The sequence below is a fragment of the Megalopta genalis genome, chromosome 1 (genome assembly GCF_051020955.1).
Source record: "Megalopta genalis isolate 19385.01 chromosome 1, iyMegGena1_principal, whole genome shotgun sequence".
NCBI classification, from domain to species: domain Eukaryota; kingdom Metazoa; phylum Arthropoda; class Insecta; order Hymenoptera; family Halictidae; genus Megalopta; species Megalopta genalis.
This window is the reverse complement of record NC_135013.1, coordinates 43,415,915-43,442,114: the sequence shown is the minus strand read 5'-3', so window position 1 is coordinate 43,442,114 and position 26,200 is coordinate 43,415,915. Positions and strand designations below refer to the sequence as shown.

The 26,200-nt window shown below is 29.5% G+C and overlaps 1 protein-coding gene and 1 long non-coding RNA gene across 19 annotated transcripts in view; one reads left to right on the top strand and one right to left on the bottom strand.

Annotated features, from left to right (window-relative positions):
• The window catches only part of LOC117219502 (uncharacterized), a 326,730-nt gene that overhangs the window by 23,285 nt on the left and 277,245 nt on the right, over nucleotides 1–26,200 (bottom strand). For 17 of the 18 annotated variants that reach the window (XM_033469946.2, XM_033469142.2, XM_033469054.2 and 14 more), the window contains 3 exons: nucleotides 25,173–25,292; nucleotides 12,952–13,193; nucleotides 1,257–1,370 (listed from right to left, as the gene is read on the bottom strand). In XM_033469946.2, the coding sequence (XP_033325837.2) occupies nucleotides 1,257–1,370; nucleotides 12,952–13,193; nucleotides 25,173–25,292 (476 nt within the window). The remainder of the gene's footprint in view (nucleotides 1–1,256; nucleotides 1,371–12,951; nucleotides 13,194–25,172; nucleotides 25,293–26,200) is intronic. The other variant, XM_033469869.2, reaches the window with a different exon arrangement.
• Nucleotides 10,807–12,265, top strand: LOC143262735 (uncharacterized). The gene is made up of 2 exons (XR_013036434.1): nucleotides 10,807–11,942; nucleotides 12,010–12,265. It is a non-coding gene; the product is annotated as an uncharacterized LOC143262735 (long non-coding RNA).

Here is a 26,200-nt window from a genome sequence, read left to right as displayed (position 1 = left end):
TTTTACGAATGCCAAATTGTCAGTTTAAAAATAACCTATGCGTTATGAAACATCCTGTATATTGTGCCATGAATCAGCGGTCGAAACTGGCACGTACAAGACTCTACCTTGCATATCCTATGAACTGCGGACGATATCCTCGAATACCATCGTACATTGACGAATGAATATTTAGCAGTTGTCTAAAAATTCTTTGGAAGGCACGAATTCAAAGAAACTGGGATCTGTTAGGTGATAAATAGTCAGCGGATCTTTATGCAAAATAAAATTCGTCTGCCACGACTGCAATAAATCACAGTCGAATAGAAATGTACTACTCTCTATTAATAAATCTAGCAAGTTGCAAATAATATAATAGCGTTTTCAAAATCCTACAAGTCTTTTCATTGTTCCATATTTCACGTACTCATATTTTTCACGAATGAAAATATCTTAGGCCGCTAAAATTCTGACTGCATCGTGTACAGTCAATTGGTTTGTTGTCAAATATTTGTAATTTGTTTTGCGATGCTCTCATATAGAAAATATATTTTACCTTTTACTTCATTTTCCAATAACCAGAACAGATTTAATTATTGCTGAGTAATAACTTACCTAATTGGCACACGATTCCGATGAGCATTTACTATAATATAGAACGAACTTATTCTTTTTTCGCGCAGAATAAAAATATGCAAATAAAAATATAGGTTTTCACTTAAAGAAACAGAGTTACCCTCCAAATAATCTTCAAAGCGATCAAGAAAAAAATATAAAATAGTTTCCCCCTTGAAATCGAGTAACTTTTGTATTTAACATTGGAAATTGTATTGTATTGCATTGCATTGTATTTAACGGAAAATGTGTTGTTTCCGAGATATTTAAATTTAATGTCCTCAAATGTACACTCTATATGTATTTCTGCTAACAATGTTTTTTATAAAAAGAGAAGACAATTAAATTATTCTACCGGTGTAAATCATGGGAAACGATTTAATCAATAGTAATGTATATGTAAAATTAAATGAATAATATTACGCGATAGTATAGCTTCCTGTTTATTGAAACACCTCTTCTAGTTTCTTCTCACAATACCATTTTTGTTTCATTCTAATCCCGCGTAATAGGAAATTGGATGACATTCGTGTATTTCGCCGATCGAGATTGGGAATATTCAGCAAACCATGTATGTATTTCAAATGTTCTGTTTCGTCTGGTTCCATTACTGCAGAAAATATTTTGCATATTTGAGAATTGCGGTAAAAATAGTGTCTTACCGTTCGTCCATGGAAGCAGGTTGTCTTACGGGAACGTATTCGTGACTTCCGCTGGCTCTCCATCCTGCGAAGCGTCGACCAACAAATGATGATGACGACGCGATTGGAGAATCCCTGAAACAGTAACAAAACAAATACCATATAATATATGTATATCTAATATTAGATTACGTAATAAATTCGCCCACGTTTTATTGCAAGAAAATTAGGTATTAGCTTTTTATTAGTTTTATACAAAAAATGTTTTTAACCGTTAATGTATCATGTAATATATATATTTTGTTGTTCAACTTTCTGCCATATTTCCCTAACGTACAGATGTTAGAGTTAGACTAGATAAAATTAGATAGATTAGATAACGTTTAAATTTGCAAAGAATTGCAATTAGAATGAAAAAAGGGGAAAAGCGATGTTTTTAAAGTTAAACAATGTGTTTTGTAGGTCTCTGTAACTTATATGAACGCTGAAAATTCCATCCAAATATGTTAACGATATTGTGTAGCGTTTTTAAAATATTCAAGCCATTTGATTTAATTTTTTAAAAATTATTTCCTAGTGTTCAATTTCATTTTCATTTCAATACGTGATTTTCTCTTGTTTTCTAAAATGTTCAAATATCAGCATGTTTATCATTTTTTGCACTGTTTCAAATGAATGAACATTAGCAAGAGTCTAAAAAGTGCAGTTGGTGAGGTGAAGCATCCTGTTATTAAAAATAAGAATGCCTATTTAAACGTTTAAACTGCTTCGTTAATTTTTTAAGACATATGAATTTCTAAAGATACTTTATTTAAACGAGTTGCTCCTTTTTCCATCGAATTAAATAGGCTTTGGTTTAAATCAAGTAAGAAAAAGACATTATTTTTTTTAACGTCCTACGAAGACCAATATCTTTTAAATTTAGTGTACAGTATGTTATATTCTAGCGATTTCGCGTGTAGATAGGAAAACATACGTATCAGCGAAAATCAATAATAAGTTTCATTCACTTCTATCGCAATGAATCTTCTAATCAATAAAAGTTATATTTTCTGTATTTTCGTTCTCATAAAATTTGTAATTTGCGTAAAAATTCGTACTCTATTGATAAGCTGAGAATGAAAGTAATTTTTCTTTTTTTGTGAGTTTTGATTTTTCTTTTCATTTTTGTAAGTGATACAAAAAATTTGTTCTCCTTTAAAAATGTTGGAAATTGTTTCAATCATATGAAAATTCAATCTGGCATACAAAATGTTTGTTGGACGTATTATATCCTTTCCCTTCATGCATCACGCAAACAACACGTAATACTCTGTATTATACTAGCATGACGTTAAGCCGAGATAAAAATTGCATAAGAAAGATTAAAACAATGCAACGGGTTTATGTAATATTCATGTCTATATATACAAGTCATATAACTTGCACACCCTATATAACTTTTAAATTATACGTCTAATTAAAAAGTGTTCAATACAAACGTTATAGGGTCAACGTCGTATTAATTTTTTTATACAAAAAAGTGTCACCTTCTTTTAACTAGAAAAGTATAAACCTATGTTGATCCTTAACTTAATGGTTAACGAGATTTAACCAGCGAACAACTTCTCTGACAATGCTACGTGGTTTGCATCCTCCAATCGACTTATCCTAAAATCTCGTTAATCGTTAGATTTAGGAACAATTAGGTTTATACTTTTCTACTTAAAAATATACTTTCGATATACTATAATGAGAGAGACATGTATACCTATCCACTTAAAAAAAGGAAGATGATTTCGAGAACTACACTATACAAAAAAGAAGTGTATGCGTTGATACCCCTCCCCCCTTAAAACTCTAGTACTTTCATATTTAACAATTTTTAATTAGATGTATAATTTTAAAGTTATTTAAGATGTGTAAATTATATGACCCACTTTGTATATATATATTTGTAACAATAAAGCATTTATATTTAATAATCTTTTCCTCGTGTTCACTTAAATTGGGAATATTTTCCTTTATTAACACTAAACGCGGCTAATGTATATTGTTTCAGAAAAATGATAAAATTTAATTTACTTAAATTTCGTACGATTTCTAATTATAATATAGACTTGAATACAGAAGTTTACCTAAAAATTTATCATAGAAATATTTTTATAATATCAGGAATTGTGAAAGACAAGAAGCATTTTACTGATTTGGTAATTTTAGCGTCAAACTCAATTTTGTTCACAAAAGTACCAGTTGCATCATTTTAATTAGCATATAACAATCTCTTACACTCGAACGGCGACTTTAAAGTTATCTGAAACAATTTTCTTCCTCAAAGCAAATTATTGAGTGTGCAACAAATTATAAGAAATTTAAACGTGGAGTAATAAAATTATCTTTTCTTGCTTATAAAATGATTCGTGTCGTATAAAATCTCAGAGATCGATGCTCACGGCTCCAAGCGCACAGGATTAATGATCGATGGAACGTGTATTAACTTATTTAAAGAATCAAATAAACAATCAACATATTTAACAATTTATTTCATAATGAGTTAGTTGATTCTGATGCGAGGTAAAGTTAATTTTTTTCGATTGTTCCTAAGATGAGAATAATAGAGTAATTGAACCGATCCGTTATTGAATAAGTTCGTGATAAAATACAGTTCTTAAACTATTTACAAGCTCTAGTGTTTCGGATATCAAGAGACTCGTTTAGTGTGTCATATTATTGCGAATTCTCTGCAACGTCCGCAGCCATTCAAGTTTAAAAAGAAGCGGGTATTTGCATTCAAGGCAGGACTTAGAAACTGCAGTAAAACTTCTGAACCGCACTATAATAAATCCGAATAGTAAAATCGTGAGAAATGAAATACACGTGATAAGTTTTGCATAGGAGACACAGTTTTATTGAGTTCACTGGAATAATAAAATATTCATGCAAATCACTGCCGGTTAATATATCGCGAATATGCGTTGATTATGCAAACCGAGAATATTGGCAATTACAAAGATAAATGAGTTGCAGTGTATGCATGAGGATTGTAAATAATTTTATTACTTTACCGATATCTGTGCACAGTTGTAAATGACAAATGTTGTACGATCAATGCATGCATCATGATACAATTAATTTATTAGTGTATGCATTGTATTTCCCACTGATATTTTTAATAGTAGTGTGATTAGACTTTTAGATGATTAGCTTACGATTTATCTCTATTGAAAGATTCTTTTTATTTATGTTTTTGAACATTTTACGCTTGGTGGCTGGGAACGTGTGTTATTAAAAACCACAGGCATCTTCTTTATGCACTGATTTAAACAAGATAGAGGAAGCACGAGGAGGTACCTCCAGAACATGTATAAATAATATTTAATGTATAAATAAATAAATATAAATATATAATTATTATATATTATATGTAATGTAATCATATCATTACATGCATATGTATACACATATAATTATCTCTCTCTGAGAGAGAGAGAGAGAGAGAGAGAGAGAGAGAGAGAGATAATTATATATATATATTATTTATTACATTATTACATTATTATATTACATATTATAATTATTATATATTACATGTAATATATATGTAATAAATATATAATATATAATATGTAATAAATAATTATTATATATAATCATATTATACATATTTATATAGAAATTATAGATAAATGAAAAAAAATCATAAATAATACCAAATATGACACAAATATCTGCTGGCGGTAGTAGACCAAAATACCTCTCCCATTTTGGCGACCTTCAGAGGACCTCAATGTCTCTATTTTGTCATAAACGATGTTTACTTAAGAGAAGCTCAGTCAGATTTGAAACTTAACCAAGATCTCATCTAAATCTAATCGAGATATTATTATCTAAATCTAATCTATCTAATCATGGGTTTTATGATACGAGATAAAGTGTGAATAAATCAAAGATCTATCAGAAAGGTCTGGATTACTCTGATTTAATCTGGGTTCGATTTAGGTGGAAATTATATTAGATCTGGATTAGATGATGTATGGCTATCTCGCTAGTAATTAATTAAAATGTAATGCCAACTATATTTTCAAGCATATCTTAGAACATCTCGAAAAGTAAAGTTGAGTGGCAGTAACCTAGAGAGGAGTTGTTTAGTATGTTGATCTTGATAATGTATTTCAAGGTCATCGAAATTGAGAATATAATTAGCTTCCCTTTGTAAATAATTTTCTACTGTATAAATAATTAGCTTTTCTTCTGGTAAACACCAGAGACACACAAAATCAGTTTGTACACAATAATAGGCAATATCTTTGCCTTCGTTAACAGGAATCTTTATGCAAATTCTTATTTTCGTACGTCAATTTACAAACATTTGAATTAGACATTTCATTTGGAAATTGAAAGATTATTCATCGTAAGAAGAAAACGAAAGTACTACTAGACTTTGTTAATTTAAACATTTTTTTGCATTATCGTTTATTTTAGTTATCGCATCTGGCACATAGACGTGAACCTAATTTTGACGTTCCGAACAGCTAATTCATTTTTTCTACGGATTCAGAGACCAGAATGATCACAAAAAGTACATTAGTGTCGTCACCGTATTTCTTCCAAGGATCCTTATTCCTTCTCTGATGACGGATAATTTTCTTTCGTTTCTTCTTGCTGTAGATACTTTAGCACCAGTTTTCTTTTGATCCTTCTTACTCAAATCGGGTTCCGGATGTTTTGCGTACAGAACGACATCATTTTTCATTTGAATTTTCCGGTCGTTAAGACATTATCGTCGAATACAAATGTATTAGGCGTGTGCACAAGTTTTAGTCTTTCCTTAATCGTTCATATAAAATGACTTTTAATAGTTACAATTATGCTGTGGATTTCTATGTGAAATAAAAGTTGTCACCATTAATTTCGCAATATAAAATCTCCATAGACATTCATTTTATTCCTCAATAACATTAACGAGTTAATAGTAATACAATAATTAATAATACAATTGTCTACTCATTTCTGCCATAAATGTACAAACATCATGCCTAAATAAAGAGAAAATGCAGATAAAGATTAGAACTTTAATATACTACTATATTTTAACTAAATTTTTTTGCGATGTTGGCCCGATTACAAATTTTAATACTTTGTACACCGACTGTAGATAATTAAAAAATAAAGTAAGTAATAAAAATTTTTTACTACTGTTGCAAAAGATAAGAGTTGCTTAGAAATTTTGTTCACTTTTAACGATTATTAGACTGAGGATATTTATGCAAAATAAAAGTTGTCTAATGATTATCTAATAAAAAGTATATAGAATGTTGTTCGATCTGTTAAAATGCTTCAATCGTTCTATGACAATATAAAGGTACTGTCTTTTTGTCTTCGACTGTAGCATTGTCTTTTCGTTGAATGTTGGTGTACATGAAAACTTCGTGGCTTGTACTCTGCACAGTGACCTTGCCTATTTGTTGTTAATTTGGTTGCTTGTGCCTGTATGTGCTCGGAATAATGTAGAGTGGGTACCGGTTACTGCTATTACTTCGATTGCTCGTTCCACTATCATTGGCACTAGACGAACAGATGCTGTTATTGACACAGACGGACCGTACAGATTGTGTTCTAATGTATTCTTAATTAAGATGTAATTGTACTATACAACGATATTTGACCGTTCAATTAGTTAAGATCTTACAAACAGTTTAACCTTCTCAGTAATTTTTATTCATTTGATTCACATGAAACATATTTATTTTTTTGTACAATTTTTCCTACATTTTGGTATGGATAAATTGAAAATAGTAAATACAAAGTGATATATGATTCAAAATTAAAGTTTATGTACGCTATTATTATTATTATTATTATTATTATTATTATTGTACATATATTCATATCTCAATAACATAAATACGTAAACAGTACTATACAATTAACAGAATAACTTAAACAGAATACTCTAAAGTGATTTTCTTTTAGTACTTTGAAATGATCATGTGAAGATTTCTTATGCGACTGATCTTTTTTCCTTTTAATATTTAATTTGATCTTGTCAAAAATAATACTTCATCACCAGATTGCGGATTTTATGTATTTATGACAAAATTGAGTAATTGAAATTTAAAAAAGCAAAAAGATTAAAAGATTTGAAAAATGGCGATTTATTGTTTTTAATCTATTAAAATTATTAAAGAAAGAAAAAAAACTTGCTATTTAGTCTCTACTTCTTGGAATTAATTTAGACAAGTTTTATTTCGCATAAAGGTCCGCAATCTTGTAATTACTGAAGCATACCTAGATTGAAATTCTTTATCTCAATTTGAAATTCGGCCTCTTATTTGAAAGTGTTGAACTGGAATCATCCAAGGGAAGCTGCCAGATGCCGACAAAATTTATGATCGAACAGCAAATTTTTACGATCGGAAAAAGTTTGAGAATTCCAGGTGGAAAATTCGTACCAGTCTTCATTGGGTGAAACTTATGATTTGTTCTCTGAACGCGGATCTTTCTATTCCGAATAATTTAGGGGAAGCACACCCATGCGCTTTAACTTCAGTAGGATATCTTGACTCGGATAAAACTTTCCGTATCACAAGTTTTTCAAATCACCAGCATTAAATTTTATAGTGACCGTTCTTAGCACTTTTAGTAAGAATAATGCTTTCGAAGTTGTGGCGAATACATTAACTATACATGATTTAGCACAGCCGACGTTTTGTAATTATTGATAAACATGACTTCCAGGCGACGAAGCAGATCAAGTTAGCCAAGAAGCAACATTAGCGATAATAGTAAATTACTTTTCACGATGTTAGGTAGTAGAGGCACTTCTCTCGAATCCATGTTTTTTAGCACAGCCGACGTTTTGTAATTATTGATAAACATGACTTCCAGGCGACGAAGCAGATCAAGTTAGCCAAGAAGCAACATTAGCGATATTAGTAAATTACTTTTCATGATGTTAGGTAGTAAAGGCACTTTTCTCGAATCCATGTTTTCACAGATGTAATAACTGTTGCAATCAGTATGAAAATGATCGTTGCGTAATAATTATTATTTTGGTTCAAATGCTTTTAGTTATAAATAGACTGCGGAGTTTTATGCAAAATAAAAATTTTTCAAGATGATAAAAAGAAACGAAAATGAAATAAAAATGAATTGTTTCTTTTAACAATTTTGATAACTTAAAATAGCGAAACAATGTTAGTAAATTCTTTTTATGTCTTCAAAATTTTATATTTCAGTTATTCATTTTTGCTATAAATGCATAAATTCTATAATCTACTGATAACTATTACGAGTGACCAAAACACAATTTCCTGCACCGATACCTTTTATGGATAACTGGAATAAATTCACCTTATCAAAATTATTATACATAATCAAGATAAAATCTTCATCGATAATGATTTCGGCTTTTTGAACAATTTCTTTTACATTTCGCGATTAATAATTTCAACTTGAATAATAAACCTGTTTTTGTTACTGATTTTGTTTATAAAAATTGTTCAAATACAAATGTTATTTTGAATCGTGATATTTTTCAGTTTGCGAGTGCGACGTGTTATTAATAAGTTAATTGATTTATCATGAAATTAAAGATAGTACTAGTTGTTTAGTTACTTGCAATTAAAGAAAGTACAAACCGTAAAACAGGGAATTTTATGTAACTATTTCAATAAATTACCTTTTATCATTGTCTTTTATATTATGATAGATTTTACAACCACATATGGAACCTAATTGTAGACCATTCAAAGTATATATATAAAGTAAAGAAATTATTCTTAAAAGTGAAATTTTCAAAGTAAAGATCGCCGTAGTCAGTCTATCAAAGAAAGATAGTCAAATAAACTACAACGTTAACAGAAGAAATATATCCGATAAGATTAATTTCGTAAACACATATTGTCTAAACAGTGTCAAGCATTGTTATTAACTGCTATTAAATTCGGAAGTCTCCGAACCTTTAATAACAAAATGGAAGGTGCAATTAGGATTCGTGTTACACCTAACTTGGCTAACTAGAGCATCGCCGCGTTAACGGGATAAGGGAATAGGGGAATAAGAACTTTTAAGTTGAAATTCTCTTAAGGGATATTACTGCAATTTGAAATGTAGTAATATTTATATATTTTCGAACTTCGCAAAATAGAATCCGATTTGCTACAGATAAAGTGTATTTTCAGCAGCTATTTTATTTTACCTGAGGCTCTGTTAATATTAGTTTATTATTCAGAAATTAAAAATTATATGTAATTGTACTTACGTAATCACTAGTCAACACTCTATTGATATTAGAATTACTATTGTGTTGCCCAATGATTTATACGATTTCGGTGTTAACACTAATTCTATCGAGCCGGTCAAAATGATCAGTTTCAAGTTCTCTATTTCACAATTGTCGGAATTATGAAGACTCTTTTTTAGGAATCGATTAAATGCATTCCCTTAATCAAGCTTACATTATACTAAAAATGGCGAAAATTTTAAATAAATTCAGTTTTAATATTTTTATATTATATTTTTTAATTCAATTGTTTCTTTTCGTATACTACGATTATAAGATTGTATACATACTACCCACGTTTTGTTATTGATAGACGATCTATCTCACTTCTCTGCATCTTTTCGAAATGTTCATTTCTCAAGCTTCATGGAATTAAGTAACATTTATGTTAATCACATTGACGAGCGAGAATAGCATCAAATTAAAATTAAACATTCCCTTTAAAGCATATAAATGACGTTTATTTATCTAAGAAAGAGCATCTTTGAACTTCAAAATGGCTGTAAGTAAATGTTGTTTCATTATGATAAAAGGAGAAAGTTGACAATGTCAAAAATAGTACTAGTGCCGATTTGGTGTATACTGTTTACGTTACACAGGCAAAATTTTAAACAATTTCATGTTTTTAAAATACTCAAGAAATTCGCCAAGTTTAAAGAATACAATTTGACGTGAAATATTTCCACATGCGCGGAGAGCTTTACAATTAGAGTAAAAGCTGCAATGTGAAAGTAGGAGAGTGTCTTTTCCAGTCAACCTCCATTGGAGCTAGAGTGTTAGAATTGAATAAAGTTATTTCGAAAAACCACTTTCGTTGTCTTTAATCTTGCTATACACAATGTTCACTTCGCGCGTGGAACGACTTTTATCTCGAATTTGATTGGAGATAGAGAAATGTATTGTAGGAAAATGTCGTATACAAAACTTTCGGAGAAAATAGAATTTGTTTCAACTATTATGGTAAATATTGAGAAATTTGTTCTAATCTTTTAATTAAAAATAGTGATTGTATAAAACTATCTTTATCAACATTTTTCAGCAATGTAATTTATACTTTGACGGTAGAACTGCTAATTTCATAAATAAAATTCAAAATCGAATTAATTGTACGTTGTATTCTCTGTTACACATGTACATTTACCGACAAAAGTTAAAAAACTTTACATATCGTTAGCATTTGGATAAAATTTGATACTTTAATAGATATACGTCTTATTAAATAAAAAATAAATTGTAGTGAAGCCTATAACACATTGTTTATATTGCAATGTTGTTTTATTTAGTGCATTCGACAAATAAAAAAATACAATAAAGATAAAAAAATACAAAATACAAAAATGAAATAAAATTTAAATGTGTAATTATATTAGATAGATTTGTAGAAATCTAGAAGATTAGATTTTTCGTTGACACAATACAAATTTTGATCCTGTGTTAAGAAGGTTTACTGCAACTGTGTAACATGTTTCTTAACTTTCATCGGTAAATGTGTAAGTATCTTAATTCGAAGTTTTTCAGAATACGTAAAAAAATGTTTAAAAAACATTTACTTGATTACATACGTTATTTCGTACACATTATGATTCCCTAATCAATAGGTCTATTCCATTTGGCATATTTTAGGCCAGCTTACAAAATGAGTAATTTTCAAAATTGATTTCTGTAAATCACTAGAACGACGACGTTTTTAGTTGACAATTTCATGCAAGTTTGGCGATGACAGAAATCGCGTAGTCACAGTTATGAATATTCCAAGTACTTAAAAATTCCAGGTCATAGAATAATAAATCGACTTCAGGGTAGTTGATTCATGTGCAAACGATTTCCATATGCAAGAGGATTGCAGGAGCTCCGTGAGTCGAGACTCTTTTGTCGACATATTTACATTTTGTCTCGTTTTATAGTCGACAGTTCCTTTTGCTAGTTCATAAGCATCGGAACGATTCCAGACAGATAATCAAGTGATTTGAGTGTAAATTACATTAATTATTCATGTAATCTACATAGAATTTATAAACCATATTTATCAATTTTTCTTGCAGGTACAGATCTGTTATGCTATTAATTTGTGTTTGCAAGTTGGTATTAAAAATTGTTGAAATAGAATATGTTCAAATAGAAATAATTTCATTTGTTGCAAATCATTTTACAGCATATTGTATGCGATATTTTTGCGTATCCAGATAATAAAATATATGGCTGCTAGAAGGAATTAATTATTGCTCTTATTTTTGTTAATAGAAAGTGATAATATTTATTTAATAAAACGAGATAATAATTAGCAGACTAGAATTCTGATTAAATAAATAACATTTGAACTTTTAGAACTATGACAAAAACAATTAAAAGGGAAAGGTAAACAAGATTTTTTTATATCATAAAAGCGGATATAAAGAAGCTGATTGCTCGTAGTTAATTGTGCAAATTGGATGAGCACATTTATGGTAAATATTTAATATTTATATGCTTGTTTAATTTGTAAAAGGGAGAAATCATTTTCACTCCTTTCAGCGGTAAAGTGAGGAATTCCGACAATTCGCCAAAGAGATCTGCATTTAAGCACGAATAAAAAGACAATTTCTGCTACTGAACATTGAGAAAACGGTTGGCAAGCTTCCCTGCGGTCTGTGAAAATAGTGGAATGTACCCTTCGAAGATTCTCAAGTGGTGTAAAACTTGCAGATCCTTTTGTCGTTACGGTATGCGGCATTCGGTGCAGGTTGACACAATTCTGGTATCCATATCAATTAAAACTGCTTTATTTAATTTACGATGTACTTCATTCTCTGAATTGTGTGTATACAATCGAGTACGTATTTTTATTTTTATTTTAATAATTTTTAGTAATCCTCGACGAAATATCGCAAAATTATTCTGCATACCCATTCCTCGTACATTTCTACTAACTAGAAATTTTCTACTAGATTTATAGACTATACTAACTAGAATTTCTACTAGAATTATATAATATTAACAAATATTCACGTACACTTGAATTTTATATATTTACATATACCATAAACACATAAAAATCCATGGTCTACTTATGACTAATCCAAACATCAATAATAATTGTGGACAATGAAAAAAACATTTTGGTTACATGTAACAATTATTCACAACTAAAAATATTTTAATAAAAATAATAATTATTATGCAACAACGTTTTTCATATGGATTATAACTAGACTGCAGATCTTTTTACAAAATAAAAATTATCTTCATTGATCGTAAAAAAGATATGGGTTAAGCAGTTTAATTTTTTTTTAATAATCTCAGAAAGTTGAATATAATACATAAATGTCATAAAATTCTTTTAATTGTTCTGTATGAACCACCTATCTGTTTTCGAGTATACTCATTATAACGCAAGATGTCATCATGACGAGCACACTCGTCGAAAACATTTAACTGGTTAAACAGATAAATCATATAATTTCGACAGGCTCTTACCTTGAAGTCTGTTGCTGATGATTTTCCTTGGAACCACCTTTGAAGGCGGTCTGCCCCTTCAGTTTCGAATCTTCTGGTTTTTCTTCCGGAGTTGGCTTTAGAAAGGACTCTTTGTCGCCATCGATGCCCTCTTCTTTCGAATTTCGTTGATCTGGTCGATTCGACGATGTGAGTGGTAAATTGTCTGCACTGCGGACCTTCCGACACAATTTCGAGGTGGAACCGTGCCTCCGTAAAAATTCCTGAGGATCAAAACGGGACTGCGATGTAGTCGGTTAAAGCGAACAAATGCAAGCTGCTATGAATTGTCGCTGGAAATTGTTTGCTTCCTCCGCGAAATATTGCCGTATCTATCTTTCGTCGCCTCTATGCGTTTTTGCTTGCAGGTACACTTACAAAAGCAATTTTATAATGTATATATGTATATGTATGTTGAATGACTGCAAAATTAATATAGAAAATGGTCAATTAAAGAAGAAATATCTGATGAAATTATAGTATACATTCATTTGCACACCATACGTATATTTCACACAGTTTTCAGAGGCATAACTTCTTCACGCTGCGGTTAATTATTATAATAATGCGTTATTCATAAGCAATCAGTAGACTGCGGATTTTATGCATGTGTGACAAAAGTGAGAATAGTTTCGATACACAAAACCGTGAACATGTTGGAAGAATTTAAGACTACTGTTGCACTATTGTTGATTTAATAAAATCATTAAAAGGATCATTCAATTTTCATTTAATTTCTGTTTCTTACATTGGACTTACAAAGAATGATCACCAACCCAGAAATTCCAAAAATTCTGAAAAATATGTATTACGCAATTTTTTGTTTCTTGCATCAATTCATTTTAAAGCTGGAAATTAACACCGAAATATTCAATATTTCATTGCTACAATTTGCAAACTGTACAAGATAGAAAAAAGGTCTTCAAACAAAAGTTACTTCTTTTGTTCAAATTCATCATGTGATATACGATTTTTAAATTGTTTAAACAATTGGAAAAAGTTATAAACAAATAATCGATATATTGTTTTACTGTTTTATTAGATTTGGACAAAAGAAGTAACTTTTGTTCGAAGACTTTTTATCTAGCTTGTATAATTTGCCAATTACAGAAATAAAGTAAAAAATGAACGAATATTTAAGGGTTAATTTCCACCGCGTAAACTAAGAAAAGATTGCGTAATATATGTATATACACACATAATATGTGTATCCTCTCAAAGTTTCAGAATTTTTTGATCTACCGGATTGTGTGGGAATCATCCCTTGTTAGCAACTTTTTATTTTGCATAAAGATTCAGTCACTCATATAGTCTAGTAATTAGTGATTAGATCGTAAATAAGTAGTTAATCAAAGGTTACTAATCACGGTGTCATTGATTTATGTTTAATTATATCTGTGTGCACAATACATTTTCTCTTATACAGGATGTCCGATTTGAACTTAATGACACAATTCTCTCATAAACTTTTATGATCTCGTTAATAATTATTTGTACACTTTGAGATTTCAAGGTGGTGTTTGTGTTTCCTACATATTTTTGTGTTTCCTGTATATTTTTATTTACCCAAATTTTAAGCCCGTTTCGTGACGTATGCACTGACCTAGATATGTTAGTGATTCAGAGTCATTCAAGGTCATTTATTGACATTCAAATTAGAAATTGTTCTGTGTCATTTATATTCGGAAGGACAGCTTTGCATGTCGATGGAATGATTTATTCTGATCTTAAAAGTCAGTGTCACCTTTGCAGAAGTTGTATAGCGAAATCTTCAGAATAAATTCATCTAAACAAATATGATGGCCATCATAAAACGTCCCCATTAAAACTGAACATTATCTAGAACACTTTTTCGCAGAATATATAGCTTGAGAGATAATTGTGAGATTATTTTATAACCTTTCAATTATAGTATCCAATATTTTTTAAACGAGTTTGAACAATGGAAATGATAATTATGGGCTGAAGAAAGTAGTCGCACATTTCAGTGACACTTAACGTGTCTCATTTCCGTTTCCGAGATATTCATTAGAATTTTTTCATTATAAACTCCATCATTTGAATTTTTAATTATTTTATAGGATACTGGATAGCAGACCTGGTTTAAAATATTTCGACTCAAAAATACAGATATTTACAAATACTATTTCTCTTAACTGTGTTGTATATGTGCATTCATTTGATGTAATAATTTATTTCTGTTTTAAATGATATACTAGTTGAAATACGTAATTGACAAATTATAATATATGTTAATTAAGAGAAATATAAGAAAAAGCTTATTTTTCAAAACAATATGTGTCTGTACTTTTTCTATAAATTTATTTTCTTTCGTAAATATTAATCATAAAAAATAGAATTTCAAATAATTAATAGAAATTTAGACACATGAAATACTATTTCAAATAATTATTTTCAGTACCACAACACATAAATTTTCAATACATGTATTTATCTCTATGATGTCAAAAATAAATCTTGAAATATTATTCCATACAAACAAAAGTATTTCATTAACTATTAGTAATCCTTTTTAATTATTTTTACCCAGCTTTATTAGATAGTATGACAAAAATTTAGCAACATATCATTAATTTTTTTTCTTCATCGACGTACGTTTTCATTTGTGATTCGTTTCTAATTGAGATATATTTTTATTTCGTATCACTATACTGTAGATATCAGTGTGTGCAACGTACTCAATTTTTATTTAATACGTCAAAATAATATAATACTTAAGTGAACCTGAAATAAAGAAGGTAGCAAAATGGTAATAAAATTCAGAGTCAAAATATTAATTTAAATAAGAACAAATTCAAATTCAAATTTTTATTTTTCTGTATATTATATGGACTTTTTTTGACGCAAAGGAAGTTCCTTACACAAGGATCAGGAAGTCGTTGATCGAATACCGGATACCGTATCATATTTGAAATCCTTCGCTCGCTGGGCATTTACTTTGAACATTAACAATAGCCTGTTTGTATCGTCAAGAATGCTTTTTCTCCACATTCATAAGACGATTACAAGCACAGTTAAGATATAGATGTATATGGTCTGTAAGCTACATTTATCGGTATTAAATATTTTCATGTAACAAAAATATTCAGAATTCTGATAGCAAAGTAAAACTGACAATTGAAGGAGAGATTAAATATAATTTATTTTAAAATACGAAAAGTTGTCAAATGAGATTTAAAATATTTATATTGAGATTTAATATTGAAGAATATTATTTAATTAATATTTTGAGGATATTGAGATTTTCACAATAAAATTTATATTAATACATGTAATAGGCGTGCACGTTTGCATGAATAAATTATTACTCAATTATTTGAAAATCATGAATAATTGTTGCTATCGTTTTTTTACTTTGAGCACCAATGTCTGATCAATAATGTTGTATTATGCCATTCTGAATATTTTCAGTAATTTGCTTTTTACTTTTCAGTAATTGCTGTTATCAACGATACGGCTTTCTATACGATTGACTAGACTGTAATATCAAAAACTAAAACCAAAAGTGTAAGTAAATTGCATGTGTTTTTTACTTGTTCAAAGAATAAAGAATTATGGTCGTTGAAGCTTTAATTTCTTTGTTGTACAATGAATCAATTCCTCGTCAGCTGATGAATTTGTTACTATATTACTATAAGGAAAGTAGATAAAGATGGATGTTATACTCTGCATTTAAGCTTAATCATACGCTTGATTAAATCTTCAGGTGATTAAATGAATGACTGAGAAGCAAATCAGTGTAGACGTCTGAATATGAAACGAGTGATAAATAACTTGTTTAAAATTGTGTTTATGATCAACTGAATGTTTTGACAATGAAATATTTCCTGAACTACAAACAAAAATTGAACTTCTCTGTATCTTTTAGACATTTACTTAAGTCTTTTTGGCACTCCAAATATTGAATGACATTATATGGAAATATAATGTTATAATGTGTAAATAGGTTTTCTTTTATGACATACAGTTATGGATCAATAAAGTACATATGCGATACCGTTATTTAAATGTTTACAATTTTCCAAATGTTTTTTAAGATTCATTACGGAGTTATGCAAATTCGATTATATTGCAATTCAACTACATAATTCAAACCTTACAGTTAATTCAATTGCTAGTTATATTAATTACGAGTGTAATTGAAACACAATGAAATTGAAATACTATGTAATTGACATACAATGTAATTGAAATACAATTCTGCAAATTATAACCTAAAATTTTGATGAAGTGAGATACATTGTTAGTACCTATTATTACTTATTAATTATAGTTAATTCTCAATTTTCATTCAATTACATCAGAATTCTTAATTTTAATTTAATTACACTGCATTTCTTAATTTTTATTCAATTGTACTGTAATTCTTGTAATTAATGCAATTTAATTACAAAGTATTTTGTAATTGTACTCCAATTGCAATTACGAAATACATTGTGATTCAATTGAATGGAGGTCTGAATTACGAATTACAACGCGTGATTGAATTATAATGTAATTGAATTACTTTGTAATTATAATTTCTCGAGTAATTAAGTTGTAATTCTGTAGAAATCTGATTCATTATTGTTACCTTGTCCTATTATTAGGTTGCCCAAAAAGTATAATCATATTTTGGAATCTTTCCGTTTGGACCACATATTCGTACTCTTTTGATGATATTATTTGTGTCATTTAAGTATAATTCCTCAAATATCTTTTTCAATTGTCAAAACACAAATACTGTTTTATACGTAATTTCAGTGATATTAACAAAAATACTTCAGGTTATATCATAGTAAAAATTGAAGGTCATATCATAGTACAAATTTGAATAATATTTGAAACAAATATTATAGTTATTCGAAACAACGCTTGCAGGATACTGAACAATTAATACCACTGAATTAAAGTACGTATCAAATACTTGTTTCGCTTACAGAATTCAAATAGATGTTTGGTAAATCACATTTAAATAAGAGACCCTGTATACATATAAATTAGAATTTCTCTGTTTCCCTGTTGTATTGAAATTGGAGATGATGAAATGACAGCATAGGAGCACTATCATTTCGGTTTCCTTGGAAACCTATTTATGTTTCTATCACTAGTGTATAAGTAACTAGCTTTGTGTATGCAAACATGAGATTCTGAAGAAATCAAATCAAGGGAAGATTCAAATCACTTTGAAACTAAAAAGTCATAAGTAGACTGCGGTTTTTATGCATTTATTGCAAAAATGGATAGATAAAACCTAAAATAGTGAAAAGATTGGCAGCAACCAAGAATCTTGATCTATTAATTCTGACTTATTAAAGTTATTTAAGAAAGGAAAAAGGTTGTACTTGACTCTTATGTTTTCCAATTGATGCAGATAACATAAAACAACGTGCTATTATACCGGCTGCATCGAAGTTGTGCCTCGCAGCAAGTCTAATCTTGCTCAGCAAGCTGAAGTTTTATCTAATTCTAAAAACTTTCGGTCTACACTCTAGACATTTAAAAGTTGAATGCGATTACAATTTAAATGAAAAACAAGATTGACATTTCTATATTCCGGATTTTTCGTATCGAAATAAAAAATTTTTATATCTCGAAACCACCAAATGTGAATTTCTGGATATAAGATAATAACGAATTCACTATGCGTTGAAAAATCGAATTTATTCTTGTGTGCAAAATCAAAATTGAAAATTGCGACTAAAAATTAAATTAAATTAGAATAAAAAACACAATATGCTGTGTGTGACTTTAAAGTTACAGTGGCCTATAAAGGAATCAATTAAAGACAACATGAATTGAATTTTGTGAGTGGTGTAGACTCAAAGTAACTATTACATTTTTAGTGAGATTTATTTGTATATTTCTATATTAAAAACAATAGAAAATAGAAACATACAAATATAGTTCTCTTTTTTGCTTTTGTTTAAGCGTCATTAAAAATGTAAAAGTTACTTTGAGTTTCACAGCACTGTAGATGGGCACTTTTAAAAAAAATTTAACAAAACTTCATAATTGTATATTTTTATATTAGAAATAGTAGAAAACGGAAATATACAAATATGATATTTCGTGAAGTTTTCGTTTAAATATTAGTGACAATGTAAAAGTTGTTTTGAGCGTGTAATTATAAATGATAGTAGAGTAATATTTATCAGTCAGAAACGATTCAGTTGTCGTTCCAACAGTTTTGATTATTATTTTTGGTGAAGAAAAAATTTCTCAAAAGCGCGTTGTTAAATAAGTAAGGGAAGCGTAATGACTTTGGACAGGCATGGGATATAATTGGCGGATCGTTGTCAAATTCATTGAGAAACGAATGAATAGCACAACTTACCTTAAACGTAATGCAAGAAGAAATGAGCAAGTTTGCCATGTCTATTGCTAGGGGTATCTTTATTTTTGAAATAAAAAAAACAGTAGCGCCGCTTGAATTGCAAAAATGGTTAGAAACTATTTCTCACGATTATTCTACTTTGGAACTGGCCAGCACACTTACCAGATTTAAATATTATTGAGTACTGTTGGGGACACCATGATCGAGCTGTTTATAAAGACAATAAAACAAGTTCAAAGCATTATTGAACTGAAACAACCCCTGAAAAGAAAATGGGATAATACATCGGAAGATTATGTTCAACAGTCGGATAATTAGTTATCAAAACGGATGTTAGAGGTGATTGAAAAATAAAGAAACTGTATACTATTTATTCAAAAGTTTAAAAAAGTGATCATTTTTCGAAATCAAGAAAATTTCAATTTTGTAATTGTGCTATCATTTTACTTTTCCTATTTTAAACGTTTCGTAGATATATGTATATATACAAAGGAGAACAATAAGTTACAGGTTGCAAGTAGGTATTGTGTTCATAAACAGTAATGTTTATAAATTATATAGAGAATTTGGAAAATTTTTCGTGTATACAGTAAGTGTCATTTAATTGTACACCGCACATTGGCTTATATACATTTTAATACATGTAAAATCTTTCTTTATGTTGAATACAGTTTTTAAATAAAATCGATTAGGTTGATATGCGAATGAATGTAACGAAATATGAATGTTTGCATCTTTGAACGAATCGTCGAGGTACGTACGATCTCTTGTTGTCAGTTTGTTATTGTCGTTTAAATATTGTGATCTTATTTCTTAATACTGGCCGACAATTAATTTCGACAAAAATCTACAGTTCTGACACCTTATAAATTACTTCTGCTGTTAAATTTAGACTGAAATTAGTTACTAACAGATCTATTTGTAAAAAATGAATTCAATATATATTATACATATATAGGGTGTCCCAAAATTATGTTACTTCCGGGAAATGAAGGGTTCCTAGTGTTATTTGAAGCAACTTTTTCCTTAGCGCAAATGCAATCCGCGGCTTTGTTTACGAGCTATTAACGAAAAACAGTGACCAATGAGAGGCGAGATCAGCTGGCGTGAGGCCACTCAAGCCAATGAGTGAAACTGGGCTTTGTCTGATTGTTGGCTCGGCAGTCTTGCGCCAGTTGATCTTGCCTCTCATTGGTCTTTGTTTTTCGTTAATAACTTGTAAACAAAGTCGCGGATTGTATTTGCGTTAAGGAAAAAGTTGCTTCAAATGACTTCAGGAACCCCTCATTTCCCGGAAGCAACATAATTTTGCGACTCCCTGTACATAAAAATAACACTCAAATTAATAACTGTACGCATAAATAAAATTGTAATAATCAATAAAATAACCGATTTCATTATATTTAATACTTAATTATCTCATTTCTTGATTCTTTTAAAATTGTGTACATAATTATAAAGATCATTTTATTGTGACTATGTTGAAGACACTCAAATGGGACAAATTAATATGGAAGAACATAAATCGTTACTACAAAAATTAGAAGAATATAACGAAATTACAAAACAGAAGTGCAAGATGAATATACTATGTTAAATTAACTAGTGCAAAAGATATCATCGTATATAAAATAAATTATAAACAAAATAGCGGAAAGAATTAAATACATAAGATAAATTGATAGATCATGAAAATAGCAAAGTGTCAGTTTTTCCTTTATACACATAAATAACTGTTGAAGTATAAGAATATATAAATAGAAAAATTATTTTTCATTTCGTCTATTTAAGTAATAGAAATATTGCGATACACAAATTGGAAAAGGAGTAATATTAAAATTTTATCATCAGTATTACTGATAACTGAACATTCAATATATTTATGTAATGAAATAAATCCTGGAAATCTCTGAGCGATTATTAAGTTTGATGAATGGTCACAAAATGATGTGGAAGGGTGATTTGACTAATGTTATCATTAATTTAATTTAATTTATTTTACACGAGAGAAAAGATGAATGATGTTATATATAGACGGCAAAATTATTTGTCAAGATTTAATAATTACTTTTCGTACCGGAATATCGAATACGTAAAACTTGATTAAAATACATGCGCATTAATTATCAATTTTAACAACTTGACTTTTATTTTACTAAATAAATTACTGTAAATTGATATGTCCAATATTTTGACGAGTTAATTTCCAATCTGTCTTTTTTTTATCTAATATCTTAGAACCTTTACAATTTGCCTCGTAGGAACATTTGGTAAATTGCAGTATCGAAACAGAGAGCGAGATGTCTGTATCGTTTCAATATGTTGAATTTACTACTTTCGAAAACAAATTTTTAATTTGTAATTATTACACATTAAATGTAACTACATTTGGTACATGTATATGTAAATTACTTCAACTTTGCCTAAAGATAAAGAAGCAATTTGGAACAAGAATTTAAGTGACGCTCACTGTACATGAGAACTTAATGATAACACACACGAACGACAGATCTGTTTATGCCAAAATAAACCGTCTAGTTTAAAGCATTGAGAAAAAATCATGTAACAAAAATATATAACTGCGTACGTTTAGAATCATTTATAATTTCAGTTATCAATAAAATCCCTAATCTCTCGCTGTCCGAGTATTAAATGAAATAGAAATCACGATAAAAGTGATACGAGGATTTATGATTGTTTGACATAGATTTAATATGTCTATAACTGCATAAACTGTGTAATTAAACAACTGAGTGCTTAGGTAATTAAAGCTGACGGTCCATATGTCCTCCAATGAAGTTAACAACTTCCTTACTAGTAAACTACGAACTTATTGATCAGCCTGTAAACTACACTTCACCTCTAACTGCCTTGAACTTTACCGTTCGACGTATCTGTTTTCTACGGTATCTTTCACATTCGTTACTTATTCAAATATCCATCCTCAAAATGTGCTTCTATGCAAAGAAATCACTTTATTTATATTAAAAATATTATTATTATCATTATTTATAATATTATTATAATGTATTATCTATAACGAAACAAAACGTGAAATATTACTGGAATTCTCCTAAATATGAGCTATTTAGAATTTTGAATTATGTGGTACTATGGCTTTCATATATTTGGACAAATATTATTAACAATATTTACGTTTTAGTTATATGTATATATAATTCTGTACAATGTTATGTCGTTTCAGTGAAAAGTAATTTTATATTACAGTAATTACAAAGATTATGTACATTATCTTATATGATATATTGTGCTGTATTGAGAAAGTGTGTAGCTTTTTTTGTACATGCAAGCTTATTATTTTGTACATAAGGTAAGCAATGAGCGTGGGCGATAGACCATTATTAAAAAGAAATATATATCGGGGAAATTGGTTCCCTTAGGTTAAAAATCTGTTGTCGAGAATACACTGTTCCGTGTAACTTTTTTCTCGCAAACAATATTTGAAGGAACAGCTTATTCATAGACTACAGATTTTACGCGTCTATGCAACAAGGTAATTAAATCGACACTATTGAAATTACTACCTCATTTTTACCTTCGCAAATCTTTTAATCCGTGAAAGAATTCCTTTCGTACATTTTAAATTACGTAAAAAATTTGGTAAATGTTTACGACAAAAGTACCATTCTCCGATCTCGACGATTTTCTAATGTATTGCCAAGGCCATCACCCTGAGTACAGATTCCTGAAGGTTTTAAGTGGCGGATGTTTGTTATTGAAAAATCATTAACGAATGCCCATTTTCAAAATAGTTTATTTAATCATTCGTTTATTTTTTTTTAGTCATTGTGTACGTATCTACTATTATTTTTTAGAAGCATTTCATACAAAACTTAAGAAAGCATTAATCTAACCTAGACAGATATTGACACTAAATTAACCAAACACGAAAACTGGTATGTATCGTTTTATAAAAATGACAATACTATTAGCTATATATAATATACTATATGTATAGTGACTATTAGATCTTTCAAATTACAATTAAATTGTGTAGATTATTCACATCAATAAAATTCTCGCATCACAAGATTCTCATCAAAATATCATTATAATTTCAATAAGAAATGTGAAACCAGTCATTTACCTTAAATCTAAGACTATTTCAAAAATTTCGCAACACCGTTACTTATTTTTCTTTGACTTTAGCAATTTTTAAAATCGCATCAACATCGTTGGTTATTAGCGATTGTTGCAATTTTATTGTCACTAGATTGCGAGTTTGATACATTTATGATAAAATCGAAATCGCTTACCCATTTAAAGATATTAAAAGTACTACATATTCTTTCCAATTTATTCAAATCATTGAGAAAAGAAATACATGTGGATATTGCTTTTCTATCTTGTGATTAATGTAGACAATTTCTATTTTGCGTAAAAACCACAGTCTAATCATCATCTTCAACTTGAACAAAGCTTTCCTGTAGCCACAGAATTTAAAGTCAGATTTAAGATAGATCTGCGATAGTAATTTTAAATTAGATGTAGATAAACTATTACCAAACATGCTTTCTTGCATAAAGCCAAATAATAGTTACATGTATAAAATAACGTTGCCGACAACATATACAAAATCTTGTAAATTCATGTGGTGTACTTTTATTTATACAATCACCATCATTCTTATTAACCCTTTCAGTGCTGACCAGAATGAACAAAATATAGTAAATGCAATATCTACTTTTTATATTACTTTCACGACTTTACATTACGTCCTCATTATATAGATGTTATTCAGATTATGTTATTTGGGAAAAATTAGTCGATCAAATACAAAACCCTAAAAATATTTAAGAAATTTAAAAATACTGTTCAGCCATTTTCAATTTATTAATATAATTAAAAAACGAATTTCTGTGATTATGAAATTTTTCATAAATACCACATACCTTGTACTAAGATTTCTTTCACAGCTAGGTTAATTAACACTTCGTTGTCCTTAATAATTTGTCTAATGCAGCAAACGAATTTTTATTTCTTGTATGTCTTTATTTGCTTTCATTTTTAAGCTTTGAAAATAGAATAATCATATTTTATTTCGATTTAGAGAAGAAATTGTGTAGCATTCATATTTAGTAGATTATGAATGAAATCTTCGCTACGAGTCTGACTCGTTGTTATAGTGCAACAATGTGACCGTCTTAAACGCTGAAAGGGTTAATAAGTTTTTAACATTTCGCCGCTCCCATTTAAAGGACCTACGCTAGGATAAGAGTACCGCGGTTTTGTAAATGGGCATTTATTATTTACCGAGTGGAATTTTATGTTTTGAAAAAGAAAAAAGTCATGAGAAATTAACTATAAGATTTATCACTAAAATTATTTATTCATCTGATTTCTTAATAAATTTCTGCACAAAATAATCTACTCAAAACCGTGCTCAGGGTTTCAACCACCAAATACAATATAAAATCCAACGTATCAATTTGAATAAAGCAAGAGCGTTTTAGAGAGTACAGTCCGGCAGCGGACATTTAAATCCCGAGCGCATATTAAAGTACCATCAATCGGAGTACCTATCTGGTACCTTTTCCATGCGAAATACTAGAAAAGCTGTAACAATTTCTGTCGATGGATTTCTTTTTGCGAAATCATTCATTGAGAACTTTCCATCCGTCGCAAGCAGAAAGTCATTTCAACCAAACAAATTCTCGACCGAGCATTGCAGTTCGCCGCGCGTTCAAATGTTCAGCATATTAGAGGCGAGTGACTGGCTATTCCATTTTTCTGATTAGAAATCGACGCGAGGGCTGATAGCTCCGGCCTGCTCGATCGAAAGTTTCAAGGTGTTCCACGAGGAAATTGAACGCGCGTAGCTTTCCCGTTTGATACGATTACCTACCTGGGATACAAAGCCGGCCACATCGATGGCGCTGTTCACTCGTGGTCTCGAGGTTCTCGGCAAGCCGAGTCCAGGTCCGCTATCCAAGGAGTCCATCTGATGGTTCGACCAGTGCAGATGCTGGAAATTGCAGCAACGTGATTAGATCGTCTTACCGAGATCCAGCTCGTATGGAAATTGCTTTCCAATGCAATCTTTCTCAAAGCGTGATTTCTGACAATGCAGACACGGACAAAGAACTTATGTACCCACCGAGAACCGGATCAGCTTCTACAATGCTTTACTTTGAAGGGAACCATAGCAGAACTACGTGGAATCGCTGAATTCCACGATACCGACGTGACGCTTTCCTCAACACATGGGAGCCTCGATTATGCAAACTGTTCTATCTCTAACCAGGGATAAAGGTGCCTAGTATGGGACCCATTTTTGTTTATACCATAATTTTCGATTGAAAACACTTTTATTAAAAATGGATACACGTTTAAAAACTAAAATACAGTGGTGGGCATAATTATGGACTCAAAGCGACTTTTACATTGTTACTGATACCTAAACGAAAACTTAACAAAATACTATATTTGTATTTTTTTTGTATTATTTCTAATATAGAAATATATAAACATGATATTTTGTTAAGTATTGTTTTACATAAACAGGATGACTTAGCTAAAAGAGACCACCTACAGCGCTGTGAAACTTATATATTTTTACAGATATTTAAAGAAAAACCAAGAAAAAACCATATTTGTATATTTCTATATTAGAAATAGAATATAGAAATATTATTATATAATTTGTATATTTCTATATTAGAAATAATAGAATATAATTTGTATATTTCTATATTAGAAATAATAGAATATAGAAATATACAAATATGATATATCGTTATGTTTTTATCTAAATATTACTAAAAATATAAAAATGACTTTGAGTCTATAATTATTTACATCACTATATATATATTCTTTTACAATCTACTGGTAAATGTAGGAAAAGAAATTCCGCTACTTCGTAATGAAGGA